This window comes from Eupeodes corollae, chromosome 1 (genome assembly GCF_945859685.1).
Source record: "Eupeodes corollae chromosome 1, idEupCoro1.1, whole genome shotgun sequence".
NCBI classification, from domain to species: Eukaryota; Metazoa; Arthropoda; class Insecta; order Diptera; family Syrphidae; genus Eupeodes; species Eupeodes corollae.
The window spans coordinates 31,032,623-31,055,915 of NC_079147.1; the positions used below are offsets into that span (position 1 = coordinate 31,032,623).

The following is a 23,293-nucleotide window of genomic DNA, read 5'->3' on the forward strand; positions in this document are numbered from 1 at the left end:
AAACTCTTATTAGGAAAGCCTGTATTTTATTTTATTTCATTCATTTCAATTTTTGTTTTCATTTTTTAAAAATTTATAAAATAAAAGATAATGTTAAATTCATTTTTGTTGTTCAGGTGGAAATGCAACATTCCCAAATCTTCTTAACAACTTCGTCCATGTTTGTATGTACTTCTATTACATGATGTCTGCAATGGGCCCTGAATACTCCAAATTCTTGTGGTGGAAAAAATATATGACTGAACTTCAAATTGTAAGTATACCTTTCTGACTTCAAAATAAATATTACAAATTCTATAAAAATAAACAGAAAAGGAAAACAAACAATAGATCACAAAATTTATGATCCACAATATTTATTCAGTAGACTGTAATTAAATTGCTATAAATAATAAATATTGCAAAATCAGTACTCTTGTAGGTTAACACTAGAAGCTATAATTAATCTTATAGTATAATAATATAATGATGTTTTTTTTGTTGATTGATTTATTTAAATTATTTGATCTTTGTTATCAAAGAAAATTAATCATTGACCTTAACTTTAAAGGTTTTAACTCTTTTCATTTAATTTATATTATTAGTTAGGTTTCTTTGAAGGTGGTAAAAAAAACTCAAGACTACTTTTGTAATTTTTTGTGTACAGTAGTTATGACGACTTATAAATTAATAGAAGACCATTATGTAGATGCGGTAATTATCTATTGTTTTTATTTACTCACGAGTACTCTGTCACCTAAGAAACAAACACTGGTTTAACTTGTTTTACACGCAAAAACAATAACAATGAATATTAAAAAAAAATAAATTGTTTGTTTATAAAACAATCAAAAAAATTGTCACAAAAACATAAACGACTTGTTATTGTTTGCTTGGGAAATATTTAATGAATAGCCTAATGAATTATGTATTTAAAAGTAAAGAGCAAATGGTTTTTAGAATTCTGTGTCTATGTACTTAATAGCACTAAGAACTTAAAAAGATAAACTATATGAAACATTATTTAAAGAAATACATTAGCAAGTAAAAAAGTAAGATGAATTTATTTTGGCAGTTTTAAAAAAATAACTAAAAGGTTAATTAGGAACATTTAGCAAAACCCAAATTTTAAAAAATTTAAGAATCACCTATTATTTATTTAAGAACAGTAAAAATACATAATAACTTAAATTGTAAAAATACCTTTAAAGACAAAACGCACAAAAATTAAAAAATAATAATTCATACTTAATACTAACAATATTTAACACTAATAATATAAATGAAAAAGTCAGTTTATTTGTTTGTTTGTCCGTCCTTCACTCCGTTATTTTTTTGTCTGGATACTTTTTACAGCTGTAAAATATCTTTTTTAGAGCTTCAAATCTGCCTGCTTTTAACCTATCATCGTCGATAAACATATGTATATAATTTTTTTCATTTAGTTATATTAACACATGGAAGTTTTTTAAAACACTGCGAATATTAAGAGACGGACGGTTAAAAACTTAGGGAAGATTTTTAAATGTAATACAAGTAATTCTAAACTTATTCCAAGTGCTTACTATGGCTTACAAAATATAAAACATATTTGACGATTAATTATCCTGTCAAAGAGCGATTTTAACATCAAGAAACGCAAGTGTTTTGATAATGTGTTCCAACATATTGGATAAAGAAGCGAACACTGTCATGGGTTCATGCCCAATATAGTTTCCTAACTTCCTTGAGCTGTCCGGTGTGCCCTCACATAAGCTCCAGTTGAAATGAGGAAAAGGGTGAAAATGTAGACATTCCTCTAATCCCAATAATTCTTACAGACTTACCAACTCAAAAGGCTTCAATTCCATATTATGGTTAACTTGGTTGAACCTAAAAAAGGCGAGCTTCAACACTTGTACAACAAACAGCGTTAGGCGCCAGTTATAGCTATCATTAAAATCGATCCGGAAAAAATTTTAAACCGATATTTGACGGTGTTTTCCTCTTATTAGAAATTAAAATTATATATTGATCGATCAGAAATCGCACAAAGAATTTTTTGAGAACAAAAGTGTAATTACGCGTTTATTTTTCTCTGAAAATGTATTTTGCTATTTTCCGAACGGCAATTCATTTTCCTCAACAGCTGATCCTTTTATGTTCAAAAGTGAAACAAATCGTTCCACTGATTTGTGTTACAATTTCACACAATTCCAATGACAGATTTCTGTCAGTAAAAATTTTTCGGTGGCTTTCAATCAGGAAATAATTTTCAATGACACATATTTTTAATAAAAGCTATAAACGACCTGCCAACAAAATTCCACTGTTTGTTTTCTATGATGAAAACCAATTATGGCTATAACTGGCGCCTTACTTTTGGTTCCACTTTGTTTCTTTTGATTGTGGAAAGCTTACCGATATACTTGCCCCTGGAATTAAAAGATTACATTTTAAATAGCACGATATTTCGCTAGCTGTCATCTTCGACATTTGAAAAATAACTTAAAATAATTTGTTAAAATTCACTTTAAAAACAAAATTTGCAGTCACAGTTCACAGTCTTGCAAGAAATGTTTCCTGATCGTATTTTTTCTCGAAGAGGTGATCATAATTTTGGCCACCGATATTTTGTGATGTAACACTTTTAGACCTTTTTTTGGGGCTACGTGAAAAATAGGAAATATATCATGAAAAGGATATGGTGCTGCAAACGTATCTGTGGCATCCTTATTTGACTGATATCATTTTTCATTGTTATTGGCATACATTTTTAATTGCTGTCAATTAAACATTCATTGATTTCTCTCAAAAGATACTGATTTGTTTATATCAAAATACCCTTATACATATATACTCTCCCTTTTTGTTTATTCATATATACAGGTAATTGTATCATAAAAAGATCACTAAACATACGTTGTTTCAGTTAGTATATAAACTAATAAAAGCACTATTACATATTATTCGAAAGTCATTATTTTTTCATAGAATAGTCGTGAAAGAAGTAATATACTTTCCCCCAATTGTTATTAAAAAAAAAAAGCTTGCCTTCATATTTTATTCTTAAGTAGTAAAAACGTGAAAACAAAATAATTGTTAACAATTTCCCGTTTATAAATCAAAACTTAAAGCTAAGGCCTTGATACTATCTAAGAATCAAATTTCAAAACAGAAACGTTTTCCATTAATCATCTAATTAAATAAATATATCACCTCCAGTCTCTATATAAACAACAAGTTTTTATGAAAAAGCCTAGCCTACTGGTAAAAAGCACAAGAACCAAAAAGTATCTACACACTATGTACCATTGAAAGTATCTGATTAAATTTAGTATGAATATCTTTTTTCATTTCATACGAATACAACATTGCATCCAAAGTAGAATCGCACTTCCACCGGTTATTATGTAATATCTCGTTTACGTTCAAATTCCGTTGATCTTATGGCAATCGAATGTTCGTCGTTCAATGCATTTGTTTCTAAGTCTTAGTCTTAGTGTTAGTCTCAGTTTTTTAGTCCGGTAACTAATAAAATATCCGCTTAAGTTGATATTCCAGCTATTCTAGCAGTATTTTATTTTCCACAGATATAGAAAAAAAAGTTAAAAATCTTGCGAAATTTTGGGTATCCAGTTTTGTTGGTTTGTTTCTATTAAAACACCACCAGCAGCCAGCAGCGTTGCAAGCTGCAAAACTTGGCTGCATGTACGATCTAACTAAAGTATAGCCAGAGAGCTTCACGAAGAATTCTGCAACTGGGTCATGATTTGGCAGCAAGCAAAAAAAAAAAACAATCTTTGTGCATGGTGCATGAAACACAATCTGATTGGATTTGGTCTCTTATAGTGTTTTGAATTAAGTTTATAGAGACTATACTATACAAGCTTGAGTATTGGGAAATTTTTTGGGGCTCTCGCACAAAAAAAATTAAAAAAAAAAATTGTTTTTAATTTTCTTAAGATGTTTTCTTTGATTGCGTTTTAATTTAGATGTAATTCAATTTTATTAAACGCAATTTATTTATTTTTATTTTTTTGTTGACAGTTTAGGAAAAGAACTCCTATATAAACAAATTTGTTAAAAAATACATAATTAATGATACCGTTTAAGAACCAGAATGACTCGTATTTGTTATTCTTGCTTAATAAATTTATACTTGGCTACGACCACAACGCAGCGGAAAGTTAGAAAGGCTTAATTTTTGGAAGAGTTTATTTATGTTGCTGTTTTTGTTATTATGTAGAAACGGATAATCTTTTGCCTTGATATACAATCACTTGTTTCTATTTAAATTTTATCATTTTCTATTTGAAATTTAAAAATCTTAGGATTTGAGGAAAAATTACGCATTTATTAGATTACGATCTAAAGTCTGTAAGCATTTTTATTGCGTGAAAAATGCCAAGAAGGAACTTACCTTCAAAAATAAAAAAACTGATTAAAGAATGGATTTAACTGAACACTTCCTTAAACTCAGTTATCTCTATAATGTACATCAGTCTTATAATGCTTTTAAAATTTATTATTAACTTCTCATAGGAAATCATTGTAATCTTTCTGATTTGTTGAATTGAAAATGTGAATTTGAAGTTTCAAGGTTCCTAGAATCAAAATCAAAGATTTTTAGAGAGATATCTGTGCGTGCTTGTGTACGTACGGTCGTACGTCTATAGTCCATACGTTTGGGATACCTTTTTTCTCCTTCCATATATCTCAAGTACAAGTTCCGGACCTTTGTTCTCAACGGACTGCTGCACAACCTAATTTTTTTTTATTATTTCAATAAAGCTGGCCGCTTCAATCAAAATTTATATTATGAAATGTACACGATAGCGTGATTAGTAGTATAATTTTAAAAACAACTTGTTTTATAAATGAAAAAACTGAAAAAAAAATGTTTAACTCGAATATTGTACGAACCAAAAATTATTTATTCGAACAAAATAATTGTATGCGATAAAAAATAAAGTTTTTGACGTCTGGTACAATTTTGAGAAAAGTTATATTGACAATTATTTACAAAAAAAAACATAAATACAAGTTTGTAAAAATTCACTTGTTACTCCAATATCCTTTTAAACTTTAAAGATTTTTACTTCAAACTAATTTTATCTCATTGTATGCAAACAAACTTGTGCTCAACTTTTAGTCAAATCTACAAAAAATACGTCACATATTTGTTAAAAATTGGTGTGAATAAATATGAATACATAAAAATATTGACTTTAAAATCATTTTATTTTGTGCTAAATTTGTTTGCTAACGTAAAATAATGGTCATAGTTCTACTTAAGAATGCCCAAATTCTCATCGTTTCACTTTTCACTAGACGAAAATAATTTATTGTTTTTGTTTCATTTTCAAACAATCCTTAACGACGTTTTCAAAGCTTATCGATCTGCTAATAACAAATTTACAAAGTTTTAATTTGTAAATATCTTTATCTATCATGTACATTATGTATAAAAAATACAAACTTTCAAAAAATGCTACTAAAATAAGTTTTCTACTAAAACAACAACGGGAGCAAAAACTTATTTTATCATATGCAACATTTTGTTGTTAACTTTTAGTTATTTTTTTTTAGATAAATTAAATTTTCAACTTTTTAACAAAACACAAAAATAACAACAAAAACTTATAAGAAATGGTTTTCGACTCAAGTATTATTAGAAAAAAGAATGATATTGGCTTAAAATTGTTCATCTTATAAAACATGTTGTTTTTAACCTTTTGTTTAAGTTTTAAACAAATCGAGATAAGGGATGAAAAGTTATCAGTTTGGTTTGCAGCGCAACCAATTTTCACTTTGTTATTGTTTCTTATTGGTTTAAATCTTTTTCCAATTTGTTAATTTGGTTTTCAGCACATAAGAACTCATTGTTCTAGTTTATTTTACAATACTACTTTCGATGACACCTATTTAAAAAAACAGCACAAGGATCAGCTAGTTTATTTGAGGATATTAGTATTGAACGAGATTAACTAAATCTAAAATATATTTTTATCAAGAATTTTGGAAAGTTTAGTCACATATAGGGTTTTCCAATAAGAGGTGTACATTTTATATTTAATAAAAAAAACAGTATTTTTAAGAGAAATGAATGGATGTTAATTTCATTGTGACAATGAAGAATTGAAAAGAAACTTTCTACCAATTTTATTGTGCACGTATGTCCTCTATTCACGAATATATCAATTTTGTTTTAGAGATGACATAGTTTTTAGTTGTTCAATGCCCAAATAGTTGCTTATTCAAAACGAAATATCATATTGAAAAAGTCTTTAATATCGAGAACGACATACGTTACTATTAGTACTTTTATATTTCACAAACTTCTGATACAATTTTTGTATAAAGAGCCTCTTTTAAAAGAGAAGTACAAAAGAAAGTAACATAGGTATACGTCCAGCTATCATTAGTTTGTCTAAGTGGTTCTAGTTTACTTTATTAAAGATTTTGAAATTAGTATGTAATTATATCTACGGAACAAACTGCAATACATATTTCACGTTTGGACCGCTTTTTATAAAATCTTGGAGCAAGACTTAAGCTTATTTTAAAAACTCACTTTCCTCATTTTAACTAAACAGTCTTAGAATCTTTTGCTTTTTATCATTAACCATAAATACATAATATGTCCGTTCCCCATATAAGAGTGTGTTTGTTTTGATTTTTTTCATGGACTGTCACTTTCTGGATACGCCCAGAAAAACGTTTTTTATAAAATAAGAATTTTATTAGTAAGGAAAACAACTTAAATTTTAAGCAGATAAAACCGCAAGCCTTTAGCAATAGAATACAATAAACTTAAAAAACGGTGGAAGGTCAAAAATTTCGCATTTATTTTTGTCAGTTTTTGTATTGATTAAAGTTTTGTAATGTTTGAATAAAGCATTATATTTTTTAAATACATATACAGAAAACACGAATGAATTTAACAACAGTATTTTTAATATCAAAATTATTGAGTCATACACAAATAGTTATCTATGTGTAAATCATCTCAATATCAAACTACACTTGATCTATATAACCTAACCCAGAAACAAATCCATCATAATATTCAGAAGTTCATTTTATTGTTTATTATTTGTTAACATATTTTAGCCATTTAAATATGGTGCCAGTTTCACCTCATAACTTTATTGCTAATAAAAAGAAAAAAAAACACTAAACAAAGTAAAAAACCTAACGACGCATAAAGCTTAAGTCACATCCATAAGATCCACCCAGCAATGGATGCATAAACAAGCGCATCCAATTATACTGTCCAGTTTTTTCTATAATAAATGTCATCGTGAGACACTCGGCAAACTATGACGAAGAAGATAGATGTCAACAGTTAGATAGTTATTGCATTATTATTGTGCACACATCATTTTTAATGTGCGGGTGTAGCCATTCCAATTATAAAACTTCATGTTTCCATTGCCCTTTCGGCACACGTCACATTGTAGATATTTTAATTAATCAACAACTTGAGAAGAAGGTAGTTTATAAGTTTATAATTATCAAATGAATTGAACCGACACGATATAAATGTACCTACTTGTGTAGTGCATAGTCTTAAGCCGCACGAAATGACTCAATTTTATTGCTTGTAATTGTAAAAATGTTTGTTTTGTGTTTGGGTTTTATAAGAAATCAAATGATACTCTAAGAGGAGCTATCAATCAAATTCGCGGATCTTATAAGTGACACATAAAGTGACCATTTATGCTACTAGAAAAGGAGTGACCAGACTATATGTATATGACAAATGAAATAATACATCAGACTCGAATTTAATATATATGTCTTCTTTCGTCATTTTCTTTAAAATCGCTTTCAGACATATTGCAAGATAAGGAAAATCATTAAAAAAAAATTGAAATATGAAGCATTTTCCGAAATTCCTCAATATATTTTCTTTTTCAAAAAGTCTTTTAAATGAATTTAAAAGGAAAAAGTATGGTTAAAGTTTCTCAAGATCAGATGTACAATTAACTATTTCAAAATAAAACATATGGCCACCTTAAAAAATAGTTTTTAAATATTAAAAATCATTTAAAATCTCATTTTCAATTACAAACTTGATACTTTTTTGAAGCACAATGTATGACAGCCAGGAAAAAACCATTTGTGTCAGGTGTCTAATCAAATGGATTTTCCTGGCTGTAGGATATTGTGTACACATTCTCAAGACATAATATAGTCTAACGTTGTGTAGCTTATGTTTTGTTACAAGAATAATAATAATTGTAAACTGTAGGTTAAGTATTTTAATTCCACAGCATTCAAGACCTATAGAGACAAAAAGTGTGTCATGTGTTTCTATAAGATAATTACAGCCTCTGCTGTATAAATGAAGTCCAACTCAAAGTATGTTTAAGGGTATAGATAAAGTTACATTTTTTCACTTCCGATTTTTATAAAATATGCTGTTAAATTAAAATTGCAGATATCAATTAAAAAAAGGTTTTAGTTATTTTGATAAGGTAAAAAAGTTAAAAGATTATTGAATGGAAATATTTCATTTTAAATAGCCAGCAATTTGGGCAGCTGTCATTTTTGAAGCCTTAATTATTTGAAAAGAAAAAAATACGAAATAAATTAAATTGGAAATATGCACAGTTCAAAAATATTTTCAAGTGCAGTTAAATTTCAGTATACAAAATGAACTAAGTGTAACAATTACTATTTTCCACTAAAATGTTTCTGGATTTGTCACATTAAGAAGAGGTGATAGGATGGTGCATCAATATCTTATGATTTAACATCTTTAGATGCACGTGCAAAATAAGTTCATTGTCCAGCTCCACAATCGAATCGGTATAGTTGATGTGTTTTTTAACAAAACAACATTTTTTAACCTCTTCCGAAGGTACTCTTTTATTTTTTTTAAATCATTACTGACCATATTATTGCGTTTTTCAAACAGTACTAAAAAACTTGATTTTTTAAGAACTTATTTGAATTATTTCTAAACTGGTGTGCCTCAGGGCTCCCTTTTGTCTCCGACACTCTTACTTATTTTTATAAATGACGTTTTGTCTGAATCTTTTTGCCCACTTAATTGTTTCGCTGATGACAGTACCTTTTTTCAGCTTTTCATACTGGTTTTTATATTCTCATTCTTAATTTTCGGTTATGGGCTACCAACAGCAGCGCATGATAAGCTCAATTAATTCTGATCTTGTCCAATGAGGAATCAAAAACAGTGTAGAACCTAATGCTTTGAAAACTCAATGTTATCTTCTATCGTAATAACGTAGCCTGTCTATAATGCCACTATCTTTGGGTGGTACCTGCATCGGGACCTAACAGCTTTCAGTTCCAGACATTCTGGCTTTACAAACCACTTATTGTGGAGTATTCATATATTTGACTTCCCAGAAAATGCTGCTAAGTGTTTAGGTTTTTTTCGACAATGCAAGCTGTTAACCCCTTCTAATCTGACTTTAATTTAAGAGGGTTTTAATAGTCCAAAACTCCAGTATAATTCTTATATTTGCGCTGGTGCCCCAATAATGTACTTAGGTCTTTTGGGCAGAATTACTTTTAGGAATCAACTTACCAATGAGCCCAATTTCGGACGTATTGACAAGTATAGGGATTCTTTCTTTAGCAGCACTACACGAATGTGAAACGCTTTATCTCAATATTTCCTTCTCATTACAATGTGCAGACATTAAAAACAAATGTACATTGGTATCTCCGTTCTAATTCTGCACTCCCTTCTTAATTGCTCGTACTTTGTTTAGTCATTATAAGAGTATTGATAATATTTGAATGCGATCACAAAAGAAAGAAAACTTATCCTCTTTAGTAAGTTTAATAAATTTCATAAACTTTGTGTTAAAAATCGAAGTGTTTCTCTCAACAGTACGTCTATACGTCCAATACGCAATTTGTTAGTTGTGTGATCGTTTCTGACCTCGTGTTCGGTAGTCTTTTTAAACGAACATGAGCTGCCTACTCACAATCTATATCTTAAGTTAGAAAAAGCTTAAAACGCATTTATAACAAAATTCTTTGTGCTGTCCATATGGCCTTATTTTTATTGCAATCAAAAATACTTCTATAAGCTCCATTTCCTTTTCCACTTTAACAAAAACAAAAAAATAAAGTAAGACATACACTTCAAGATTTTCTTATAACATGTAATATTTCACATCGTATTAAAATACAAAAAAAATAACTACATAAATGGCAACACTCTCATAAGCCAATGGCCTAATGTCTGCAGCAATGTCTTCAAAATACGTGTATACATATATCTACATCGTTAAATCTATCCTGGCCAGTGAGGCGTAGTAAATTTATATCATTATTTGTGAACTTTAAAGTTTTAACCCACTGCCACACTGAATCTAAATGAATACACTTTCAAACATAGTCATAGAAATAGACATATACAATATGTTGTGTATTTTGGCTTGTGGGCTCGGCAAAGACATGCAACGCGTGTGTTGCAGTTTTTGAACGACCGACGACGATGAAAACTTGAAAGTGCAAGTGGCCGCTAAAGGATTATTATCTTATTATGAACATGTCGTCGACTTTACCCTTCCAATAACGAATATACAGTGATGTGAAAAAATCAAAACGAACAGATCTCCATAGATTTTGGAATATTTTTCATATAAATCGAGATTAAATTGTGACAGACAGTACTTTGACAAATGCTCATTTTTAAGACACAAAAATAGCAATATAGACTATGATATTTTGTCCACTCTTAAGTTATCCATTTATCCTTCTGACATGTTTGACTCAAACTTATCTAAAATTGGAAGTCCGATGTTTGTTATCAACTGGTGTCGTTGGTTTCAACTGTCAAACTAATCTACACTTTGAAATCAATTAATACATTTTTCAAAACTCACCATACTTTGTATTTAACAAAGAATGCTTAAAAATAATTTATTGTCGTGATTGTGAAATATGAACTAACATTTATGATCCCAATAAGAATGATATTAAGTATGATCTATTTTCAGTCTTGAATCGCTGAATCGGCCTTACCAAAACTTAAAAGTATAATATTTTTTGATTTTGACAAGTTGTGCTGTTAATTGCAAAGTGTTAACTGTCAACCCAATCAATACTATGAAAACAGCATTGCCAATTAAATAAGTTTTCCCAAACTGAACGAAAACTTCATATTTTCATATTTAACATAATTTAATGACATGATTCTGAAACAAGTATATCAGATCATCGTCACCTTTTAAGACACAAGATCATGTAATTTACCTAAAAACCCAAAGATGTGGACATTGGCGAAGATGTTTTTTCACTCTTAAGTCATATTTTTAAAATATCTGACTAGAACTTATCGAAACTTTGAAGTCTAATTATTAACAACTTTATGTTGGGCAACTGCATGTGTCGTTAATTGCAACTGTCAAACATATTGACACTTTTAAAACAATTTAATAACTTTTTCCCAACTCGAAAAAACTTAATATTTGAGGAAGAACTACAAAACATAATGTTATGACATAATTTTGAAGTATAATCGCACATTTATGAACCAAATAAAAATGGTATTCAGTATATTTTTTCAGTTTTAACTCGCTGAATTGACTTTCTAAAAACTTCAAAGTGTAATATTTTTGGATTTTAACAATTTTAAAGTTTCAGCTGTCAAACAAACCCATACTATGAAAACAGGGCTGTCAATTTAATAACTTTTCCCATACTAAGCGGAAACTCCGTATTCGACGAAAAATTATTAAAAATAAGTTAGTGACATAATTCTGAAACACGTACATAGAATCACAGTTAACTTTTAAGAAATACATAAGAGCATGTAGTTTGCCTTAAGACTCGACCTTATAGAACTTTGATTCATTAAAATTTGAACTTTGATAACTTTAGGGTAAAGCTTGTGCTACCAATGCCGTTTTTCTTTTTTAGTTCAGAGCTGTGTACTGAGCAGAGTCTAAGCGAACAGGGTAGAGTAGAGTAGAGTTCTGAGCAGAATATGTTCATACTCGTAGCTCTCTGATTTAATTATGAAATAACTAGAGCACTAAACTGTCATGGTTTCAAATATCGTCTGTTTAAAGGAGTTCAAAATTTTCTTTAATCAAATTAATTAAAAAACGCCTGAAATCAATATGCAATTCGTTTTTTCGCCAACTAACACTAAAAACAGTGTTGTCAATTTAATGACTTTTCCCTAACTGAACGAAAACTTTATATTTGACGAAAAGTTATTAAACAGCATTGTTATTATTTTTGTCGTTTGCAATCAACCGAGACTTTCAAAAAACTGTGTATGGGCTAAGTTGTAGTGTTTTTTTCGTTTTCCTCTGTGTTTTTGCATCAAATCATGTTGCAAGTGCATTGCACTACATTAAAGCAGACAATCTTAGAAATACCTGTCTTTCAAATTGATTTTTTTTGTTTTCATCTAACATAGCTTCAAGCCAGGCTTTACAAATGTACATATATACCCGTTTATCGGGCTTTGATCGCGCTTTTAACCGGAATGTTTCGACATTTTATTTTGTTGTATATAGGATTGGATATGGATGCAGCGCAGTGATTTAAGTGTTTCGTATATAAGAAACTTTGCATCTGTTTTGTTTACCTATGATTCTCTCATCAACTTCACGGTATATTGTATCGCGCGGCGGCGCGGCCCGAGTCCGATGACCAATGAATTCTTTTGTAGGTCACAGATGCTTCGAGAGATACAAATGCCTTAGATACTACATTATTTAAGAGAGAGACAAAAATTGAGGAATTTTGTTTATTTACATTTGTGCAATAAATTTACACTACAGTGGGAGATGTGTTTTTGTTGTACATATGTACATTTGAGTATAGATACTTATTTGAAGAGATACATAGATATACTTGACTTGAAAATACATTTATTTTAAAATCACATAAAATGCAATAAAAACATATGAAACATAAAGGTGTAAACATTTTATGAGATCAGCGAGGGATCATCCAAGTTCTTGATGATGATCATTTCAATGTTTGATGAGACTTAAAAAAAAAAAAAACAATCAAAAGTTATTAAACAACTTTTGAACTTCACACGTGAAGAGAATTATTCAGTAAAATAAACATTATTCGAATTACAATATTTGTAATATTACATAGAAGCTAGTCCAGTTTGACCCTTTGGGAATTAAATTTTTATTGCACATCGTTTAAATGCAAGTAAAATTAAATTTTATTGTTTGATCATTTTATGTGGTAAATTGCTACTTTGTGCATATCGTTTGTTTAATATAAAAAAAATTATAACTCGAGATGAGGTGATGGGAATTTCAAATATTGCAACAATAGTTTTCTTTTTGTAGTTTATTGTATCGAGTAACGCTCTGTTTTTATTACTTAAGGTTTAAAGAGTTTTCTATCATCGTCATGTCACGTTCGATTAAAATCGTGACTTGGAATTACATAATTCGGCAATGTAAAATTAACAAAGCCTTGGAATTTGCAATAATTCGAAATCTCTTGTGAAATATTGAAACCCTTTTGACATTTTTGTTAGGTTCCATTGATTTTTAAGTCAAACTTATAGTTTTAAATAGTTTCAAGTTTGAAGACTTTTCGAAAAATCGCTTTTTATTTCAATTGACAAATTTCTATAGGCGCGACATTTCTTAACTACTCCATTATTGTTCTTAAATTGTCTTTTAGATCTGAAGAGCTTATACCGGGTAAAAATTCGATGCTTTCACCTAAGCTAAGAGCCAACACCTACCACTTTTAGACTAGATTACTCCTGGATGACAAAATCTTTTTAAGTACTTGTCTCGGCAAACTTTCTTCGTCCATTTCCATCATATTAATAATGTAGTCAAAATGCAGCTTTAAAACGCTTAAGAACAATGAAGGTTCAGTTGTTGCCAAATGTAGCATATAAATTGGAGTGAAAATTAGCGCCGAAACATCAGAATTTTAGATTTCTGTAAATTAAGTGACAGATTCCAATTTCCACAGTATATCTCCAGTCTCTTCAACATACCTTCCACCGATTCAGATAAAAAAAAAAAAACAATATCATCCGCAAATATCAGTCCTGGTATCCGAGTACTTCCGAACTGGATTCCTCCACCGACCTCAACCAAGATATCATTAATAAACAAAACAAATAGTAGTGTGCTCAACACACAGCCTTTTTTAACACCCATTTCTGTTGAAAACTCTTAAGATATATACTCCCCATCCCATACGTAGGCCACATTATTTTCATACACCATTCATGACAAGGGTAATGACTTTACTTGATACTCCAAGCTTGTAAAGTTTATAAAAAGCCCTTCACGAGCGATTGAATCAAACGCAGCCCGAAAATCCACAAAAAAGGCGTAAAGTTTTTGTTTCCTTCTTTTGAAGTCATCTGCAATGTTTGTCAAACTGAATACTTGGTCTATTGTCGAATAGCTTTTTCTTAATCCTGCTTGAAATGGATTAAAAATTTTCTTTCCTCGGTCCAATATGTAAGCCTATTAAAAATTAGAGTACTGAAAAGCTTTACGAAAGAATTCAAGAAAGAGATGCCCCTATAATTTTCCGGTACATCATAAGACCGTTTTTTGTGTAAAGAGTATATTATTGACCTCTTGAAGCTTTCAGGGACGTCTGCGCTCTCAAAAATCCTGTTGAACTCTTCTATCAATACGTATAAGAATTCCATGGAACAGTTTTTAAAAAACTCTACTGGAATTCGGTCTTGTCAAAAACGACATTGTCAAAAACGTTAACTTCAGCTCTCGTAATTTGTGATCATTTCGGCAACAACCTAGCTAATATTAATTCGAAACTACCATTTTCGTTAGACTTTGGAAACAGTTTTGAATTTATAAAAGAGTCTAATAGAAAAATGAAACGAAATGGAAATGTAATACTAAGTTGACCATCATTGAACAAGTAATAAGGGCTTTAAAGGGCTCAGATAACACTAGTTTAAAAGCCTAAAACCAACAAAGTTCATAATAGCTCCAAAATACAAATGTGGACTTAAAATTTTAATCTTTTCTATAACTTTGACAAAATAAACTTTTATTTCAGTTTTACTTTTATTTTTATATCAATTTTGAGAATTTAGAACTTTTGGAAACTTTTGTGTCGAACAAATTTGAATATTTATCAAATAAAACTTTAAAAATATATGTATATCCGGTTGTCAAACAAATTTTCTTCTTAAGAAAATATTATCAAAATTATTTTGGAATTAATTACTTGATCCTCAAATTTATTGTTTAAAGAGCAAAAATAAATGATTAACAATTTTGCAAAATTTTAGACAAAGTTTTGAGCTTCATTAAAAAAGCACACAAAACTAATTAAAACAATAATAATTTATTAAGTTAATTTTGATTTACTTTCAAAATATCGATGATAATATTAAACCACTCTTATTTTTTGTTATTTTATGCATACATACATACATGTCTTCATTAATGCAAAGTTTTTTTTTTGTTTAAGTTCAAATCTTCATAAATATTCAATAATTTTGTTCTTCTTCTTTATCTGATTTCTTAAATAAAAATGTATTCTAATTCTCTTCTTATAGATGATGTACATAGGTAAATAATTTCAAGTTCAAGATCGGTCATTAGTAATTTTATCAACAAGAAAAAAAAACAAAAAGAAGAAGAAATTAACATTTTTGCCATCATCTTTTGTTAATTGAAAATAATTATGTAAATGACAAAATTTATAATACCGTTCTCTGTTTCAATAGAGTTCCTGTGTCACAATTTAATGTGACATGTGGAGAGTTTTTTTTCCGAAACTTGTTTCTAATGCTAATTCAAATAAATCTTGAAAAACAACAAGAACAAAAAAGAACATTAAAATAAGCAAAAAGGAAACTTGAGAAACAATAAGGAAATATTTTTTAGAAGATCGATACAACGTTATAGTCGTGGTTCTAATGCCATTTAGAAGTAAGGTACAGTCAAACATAAGGCTGATATCGAAAAAAATGTCTTATTAATAGGGCCTTAGTTTTTATTGCGGTTAGAGATTTTAAAATATATTTTGTTTATTATACATCTTAAGCATTAGTTTTTGAAACCTCTTGAGTCTTAAAATAGATTAAATAAATAAATTAGGTGGAGCAACAGTCCGTCGAGAACTGGGGCCTAGTGTCTTACGACTCTCAAATATTCCTGTGTGCGAGTAATGTTGTCAGAAATGGAGGGGAGCTATAGTTTTAAGCCGAATCCGAACGGCTAATTTGAGAAAGCACTGTTCATGGCAAGAATTACTCTTGGAAAATTTGTCAACTCCTCGTAAAAGGCAGTACTCGTAAAAAAAAATTTAAATGGCACAGGCAGGAATCAAACCCAAGACATCTAGCATTAAAGTCCAAAGCACTAACCATAATTTTACGGGCACTACCTTAGCATAGATTGGACACCCATTTTTCCCATCAAACATCACTAACTTTTTTTGACAGATGAAGAAAACACATAGTTGTTAAAATTTTGAAATTAAAACTAAATTAAATTATATACTACCAAATAAGTAAAACACCAAGAGAACAAAATAAACAAACCATAGAATATATAATTAGTTAAAAATTGTACACTTGCAACCAACAATCATAAAAAGCTGACGTAGGTAGTTGATATATCAAACAAGTTAAAAAGCACTTGTACTTTTTCAGAAGAACATCTCACACGGGTTGTTGAATAATAACATTCTCGTAAAATACATGAAAAACGTGAACATTTGAGGAGATGAATTTTTGTTTATAAAAATATTTAGTTGTAAAAATAAATTATACGTTTCAGTAAAGAATTATATTCTCATAGTAAGGAAGTAATTTAAAAATAAAAACAAATTTATTTTGTTGTTAGCAAATTAAAAACTTTATAAGTACGTAAAAAGGGTTGACAGTTTAGAGTATTTGTACACATGGCTGTTAGTATATTTAAAATTTATACAAGATTACTAATAAACATATTTCCTAAGCGGATGGCGCAAAGCAAATCATCTTATCAGAAGATTATGTTTACAAATTGCAACTTATATAAAATAAATTGGACACTTGTAAACTTGACAACTGCGTTATACGAATAGGCAAACAATAAAGAATTGTGAATAGTTTTATCATTTATAACGCAAATATTTTAAAAACTAAATTGGATAATTCATTTTAAGCTTCCTTTTATAATTATAGAAAGTCCAATACCGTTTTTGTTTTGTTATTTAAGACCAAAATTCAGTCTACAAAAGTCCATTTTTTCAGTGCTGAATTAACTCTGAGTGAAACACAGAGCTAGTTAATTCTGAATTCAGAGTTAAGCCACCAACACGTTTTTGCCGGGGTTTAATTTTAACTTCATGAGTGGAATTATGGTTTGGTAGCACTGAAAATTTATCGATTAAGTTCTAAAAAATATATCTAAATCGATAGATTCTTACATTTTGATTGACAGCCACTCACCAATCCTTGTTTAAAACCTCATTTTTTTTTAAATTAAATTATACAAAATGAATAAACGAAATTCAAAGTTTTTATTATAATAAATTAAAATTATTTGGACACGATTTAATAAGTCTTTTAAAAAAAAATGAAAAATAAAAATAACGTCTCCATTGCTATTTCAGTATCTTTCAAACCCGTCTGAAAAACTTGTTTGTGAGATAACTCTAAATTTAGGATTAGTTAGCTCTGGGTTTAAATCGAAGTTAACTCAGCACTCAAAAACTGGGCCCAGTAGTGACCCAAAACGTGGCGTTGTAATTAATTCAACTTAATAAATTACATTTATTTATAGAGCTTTAGTAAAAAACACATTTAAAAAACTATAAAAAGTATTGAAGTTTATCGTATCGTATAATTTTAACATGATTTTGACATAGGTTTTGACATCATCGGTGACAATAGTTATACTTAAACTTCAAAAAATTAATAGTTATCATTTATTTTTGTTTAAAAATCAAAAGTTTATTACTCAGTTTTTAATACATTATTTGTTGGCATTTTAAACCGATACATTTTTTCGTTTTTTTCTCAAGAAAAATTTAAAAAAATGTTCCGACATTTCGAGGAAGTTTCATTATTCGTGGTCACGAGAAAAGCCTGAAATTTGATGAAAAAAAAGTTATTGTAAGTTCGGAAAACTTTATCAATTTAAAATGAATAATATCCGTGACAAGAAAAAACTTAAAATCCCTTATTTTTTGGCATTTCGGAAATTTCAAAGAAAAATTACAGTTAAGAGTTCAGGATAGGGCTGTGAATTTATTGGTCAAATTCAAGAACCAATACAATTACTGAAAAAGCTAACTCGCAATAAAAAGGTAACTTGGGCAGGTCCAGACATCATAATCAGGGAAAAATACCAACAACAAATATCCCTCACTTATATTTTTTCCATTTCGATAAGGAACCCTTTTACACAAAATTACACAAAACATTAAATGGAATTATGCAGAAAATAAATAAATCACTGAGAATGTAAGGTTCAGTTTGTAGTTGAATAAAAAATATGATTAGCCGTGATTTTGACCTAAGTAGACTTGTCTTGATAGTTAGGGGCATTTGTTGCTTGACTTATCTTTCATTCAACTTTCCAATTAAGTAACCTTAATTTTTTAACAGCTGGCCAACCAGACACTTGCCTTACTTTTAAGTCCCATTTGTCATCTGAACCTCCCGATTTTTTAATAGCCCACTATTTTGGCAGCTTTAAATAACAAAAAATTACTCCATTTCTAGAAATACTCCAACAATACATTGAAGTTTTAAAAACTGGTTACAAAAAAGGTTCGAAAAACTTAAAGCACTTGTGAAACCAGTGAAAAAATTTAAGCTCAAGGGACAATTTTTGCTCAAAATAACCTTGGATCTGGGATTTTACACTTTTATACTTTTGTATTTAAGGCCATCTGAAATATAGGTTCGATTCCAATACTACACAGACATATCAAGATCTTAAATATGGAATTTGTGAATTAATCAAGGGAGTCAACCACAAATGTGCGAATTAGTCATGAAAAATTTCATAAGAAGGATATGGTGCTGTTGACGTGGCGGCCATTTCGATTATATTTTTCAATGCTAATGGCATGTGTTCCTGTTTACAACGAAACAAACATTCATCCATTTTTCTCTAAGCTGAAACCTTTATTGCAAAAACAAAAACCCTATGCTTGAAATTTAACTGTAGTTAAATTTCTGTATGTACTTCAAATACTTTAACCTTTCAATTCCTTTCTTCCTTAAAAGAAACTAAAGTAAAAAATTAGTTATGATTTAAATTTATTTAGTGGTGTAATTCAAGTACACGTATACAAATCCGGGTTATGATATATTTGAGTTTTAAAAACTTAAGTCGAATACAAATAAGAAAAGTTGTTGAACAATATTTCAAAACCAATGAAATATTGTATCACATTGCTTGATCCAATATGCTTTACATTTTATTAGAGTTTTAATTGAATTATTATTTTTTAAAAGCTAATAACCGAACGTTACATAAATCATATATTTTAAGTCAAATTCTTTTCAAATAGCTTTTATAGCTACGTTAAGAAGTGTAAATATAAATGTTTCCATGTTTTTAATTTGTTTAAAAAACAAACCCGTTTATTTTGCTGACAAAATTATAATTTCTATAATCTTTCTTAAAATTTCTTTGCTTGAATTAATTTTGCAAAATTATTCTGGTTTTATATTTAAAATTCCGCTTTAAAATCTTCACTTTATAGAAATCTATTGCGAATTCATTAATATTTAAAGTAATATTATAAACAAAACGAGCAAAATACTAAGCTTGATTTTAATTTATATCTATAAGTTTGAAAGAAAGAATTTTTGTTAAGTTAATGACCGAATTTCAAATAGATACAAAATGTCACGGAAGGAAGAACCTCCAACCAATTAAACAAACCTCAAAAGTTCATAGGTGTGAACTCAAAATTGAACTTTGATATTTCGAATGGCTAAAATTGATATAGCAATAAAAAGAATAGATAAAAGAATGTTTAATGCCTGGAAGGTTTATACATTATTCATCAATTAGTTTCACGCGTTAATTTGTATATATATATATGAATGATCAGTTGCGAGTTTCCGATTTAAATTTATAGTTTTATTATAATGAAGAACAAAAACAAATCAAGGCAGGATCTTAAAATATCATCATGATGAGCTCAGAAAAATCAACAAAATTAATATTTAAAAACCCAAGAAGAGTGATTTTTGTTTTTTTTTTTTAAATTGATTGGTAAAAGTTTAATCCTTGAAGATGAATTTCAAGAACATAATAAATTGTTACTAACGAAAACCAACGCATGTATATTTTATTAACATATTTTTTATGAAAGAATTTACTTATCTCAGAAGTGGTTCCAACGTGGTTGACGACCTTCTATTTTGATCATAAATTAAATATTTTATGCTATAGAAAAATATGTTTCTAACTAAGTATTTGATTGTGTTCTAAATATAGATTCGCTGAAATTTTGTAAACGTTGTAATTAAAGGTTTTTGAATTTTGAATTTAAAAATATCACAAATATTAATTAGTTACTTTATCTTATAACAATTTATTAACTTTCTCCTTCTTTTTTCATTCCAGGCTCAATTTGTTTTGTGCATAGGACACACCATCCGCGCCCTCTTCTCAACGCAATGTAAATTCTCAAAGTTCATTTCATCGCTTCTGCTCCTGAACTCAGCTATTTTCTTCTGTTTGTTCATGAATTTCTACATTCAAAGTTACAAAAAGTTAGTCACCCTGCAACAGGAGGCTGCTTTGAAAAAAAGTCAAGAAGCTGTGAAAGCTGTGGAAGGAGTTAAACAAAAAGCCAATTAACCAAAACAACAAAAGATGCAACTGAAAATTATATTAATAAACATCCATTAGGCTGGATTTTAGAATGACTGACTGATAAATTTCCATATTTTCTTCAATTTTGAATTCATTGATTGTCTCAGCAAAACAAAAACTAGAAATAAATTGTTAAAATTCGAAAATGAAGAATAATTGTGGTATTTTGTTAGTTATTGTTTTTATCCAGAATTAGACTTTTGTAAAATATCTTCTTTATTTTTACCTTAGAATTGATTTTTTTCGTATATAAAAATGAAAACTAAATAAAATTTTAAGTTAAATAAAAATAAGTAGGTATTTTTATAATATTGTCACAAAATCAAAAAAAAACTTGTTGGTTGTGTAAATTAATCACAAATTATATATAAATAGGTTTTTAAAATGTTATAATATTCTTAATTATTTTAAATAATAAATAAGACATAAATAAAAGAAAAATATAAAAATAAACAAAACAATAGACTAAATAATATATACCTTACATAAAATTTAAGCTAAATATATAGTAAACAAATATTGTTAAAATATTTACAAGAGATTTTTAAATGTATAATTAATATTTCTGTAAATATTTAAAAATTAAAAAAAAAAAAAGAAAAAAGCAATAAAACATGGGTGTTTTTAAAAAGACATCCATGTTTATCTACAAAGTACAATATATTTTCAAGAGTAAAATAAATAGAATATTTTTTTAAATATACATAAATAAAATATTATATATCAAAGCTTGGAAAGCTTATGACGACCTTGCCGGACCGAAATATTGTAAAAGAAATTTTAATAATTTAATTATTATTTCTTTCTTAAAAAAAAACTTATTTTATTAATAATTCTTGTATTTGTTTGTTCGAACTTTTTTTTTTAATTTGTTTTCTTTGTATAATGTTTATCCTAGTCTTAAATCGAACAATAAAATGTGTAGATTATTATAAAAATAAGTTTTTATAAAACGGAAATAAAAATAAATTGGAACGAATTACAACAAAATTATTTAGTTCTTAAACAAATTGTTCAGTGCCTTTTCTTTTTTATTTCATTGATTGTATACGTAACTTAAAGAGCATTTTGCGATCTATTGTTATATGAAACTATTTTTTAGCTTCGAGTTTAATGGAAGATAGAAATTTATAAGATCTTTATTGAATTAATTAAGAAAAGACACTGAAAAATTTGCCAATAATAATTAGTTAATTAACCAGAATTTTGCAATAAAATGATTCTTTTTATTACTTGTTAAAAACTGTGTTTTTATTTATCTCATTTATTAATTTTGTTAATTTTATTTGATATTGTGTTAAAGTCATTAAAACACCATCACTGGGTTAATAATTATCCAGTGTAAGAACATTTATTAAGGCTTATTCACAGGTCTTAATAATAATACCTTTGTGTCAAATAGAGCCCCAAAATTCTTAGGCATGTGTAAGCTTCTTAAGTCAAAAAATTGCATTTGGGATTTGGTTTACAAGCCTTTTTTTCCAACTCACCATTAAGACTTTTATTTCAATCTTTAATAATTGTTTGAAATAGAAAACATTTATTGAAGTAGTGTACATGTTAAGTTGGGGGTCAACATCTCGAATCCCAAATTCATATATTGATTAAAACGAGTTTTCCAATTTATATCAATACTCCATTTTAACAGAAGCGAAGTCAGATGCTTCTCGAACATCACGACCAAAATAGAAAGATATTTGAAATTTGTTAGTTTTGCAATATTTACTAAGCTTGTTGAGGACAGCACTTGGCCAAATTCAAACTTTAAATCCGAAGCAGTTTGTTATATACAGAACTTCAAAAATTAATTGTTAAGCCCTAATTGACTGAAGAATATTAGCATTTGTAGGCCTCGGGGTTGTCAATTTATGATTGGTACTGAATCATGTAGAATCAATATACAAAAATACTTCAACTGTTCATACCAGAGCGTGGTTCCCACCCATATTTATTAATTTCCCAAATGAAATTATTGTAATCGGTCAAAAATAAGAAAAATATTGGCTTCAAACTCTCATCTTATAGAAAATATTGTTTTCGACATTTAGTAAAATTTTTATAAAAATACAACAAATAATTTCACAAAAAATACAGAATTGGTAAGAATTTGAGTTTGATTCTCGAAGTCTCCTTGAAATAAATAAAAATAATGAAAAGATTTAAATATGAGCTAAACTTTTGTTTTTGAAGTTAGGTAATGGTATTAGAAAAATTATATCTGTATATTTGTATAAACAATTACAAGTTTTTTTTTTTAAATGCTACTGAAATTGGCAAAAATTGGGTTTCGACTAATTTGAAATACAACTTATTTTATCATATGCAAAATATTGTTCCTAACTTTAAGTTCTTTTTAACTTCCCATAGGAAGTTGTTGCAATGGGTCCGATTTGTCAAATTGAAAATTTTGACATTTCTCAACGTTTCAAGGTCCCTAGAGTCGAAATAAAAGATTTTTAGAAAGATGAGTGTGCGCGCGTGTGTACGTACGTTCGTACGTCCGCGACATTTTTTTC

General features: G+C 28.5%; 1 protein-coding gene across 1 annotated transcript in view; it reads left to right on the plus strand.

Moving 5' to 3' along the window:
• The window catches only part of LOC129939061 (elongation of very long chain fatty acids protein 7), a 39,956-nt gene extending 17,936 nt beyond the window's left edge, over positions 1-22,020 (plus strand). The window contains exons 5-6 of the mRNA XM_056046927.1: positions 117-253; positions 20,526-22,020. Of these exons, the coding sequence (XP_055902902.1) occupies positions 117-253; positions 20,526-20,762 (374 nt within the window). The 3' untranslated portion in view covers positions 20,763-22,020. The remainder of the gene's footprint in view (positions 1-116; positions 254-20,525) is intronic.
• Positions 22,021-23,293: the final 1,273 nt, after the last annotated feature.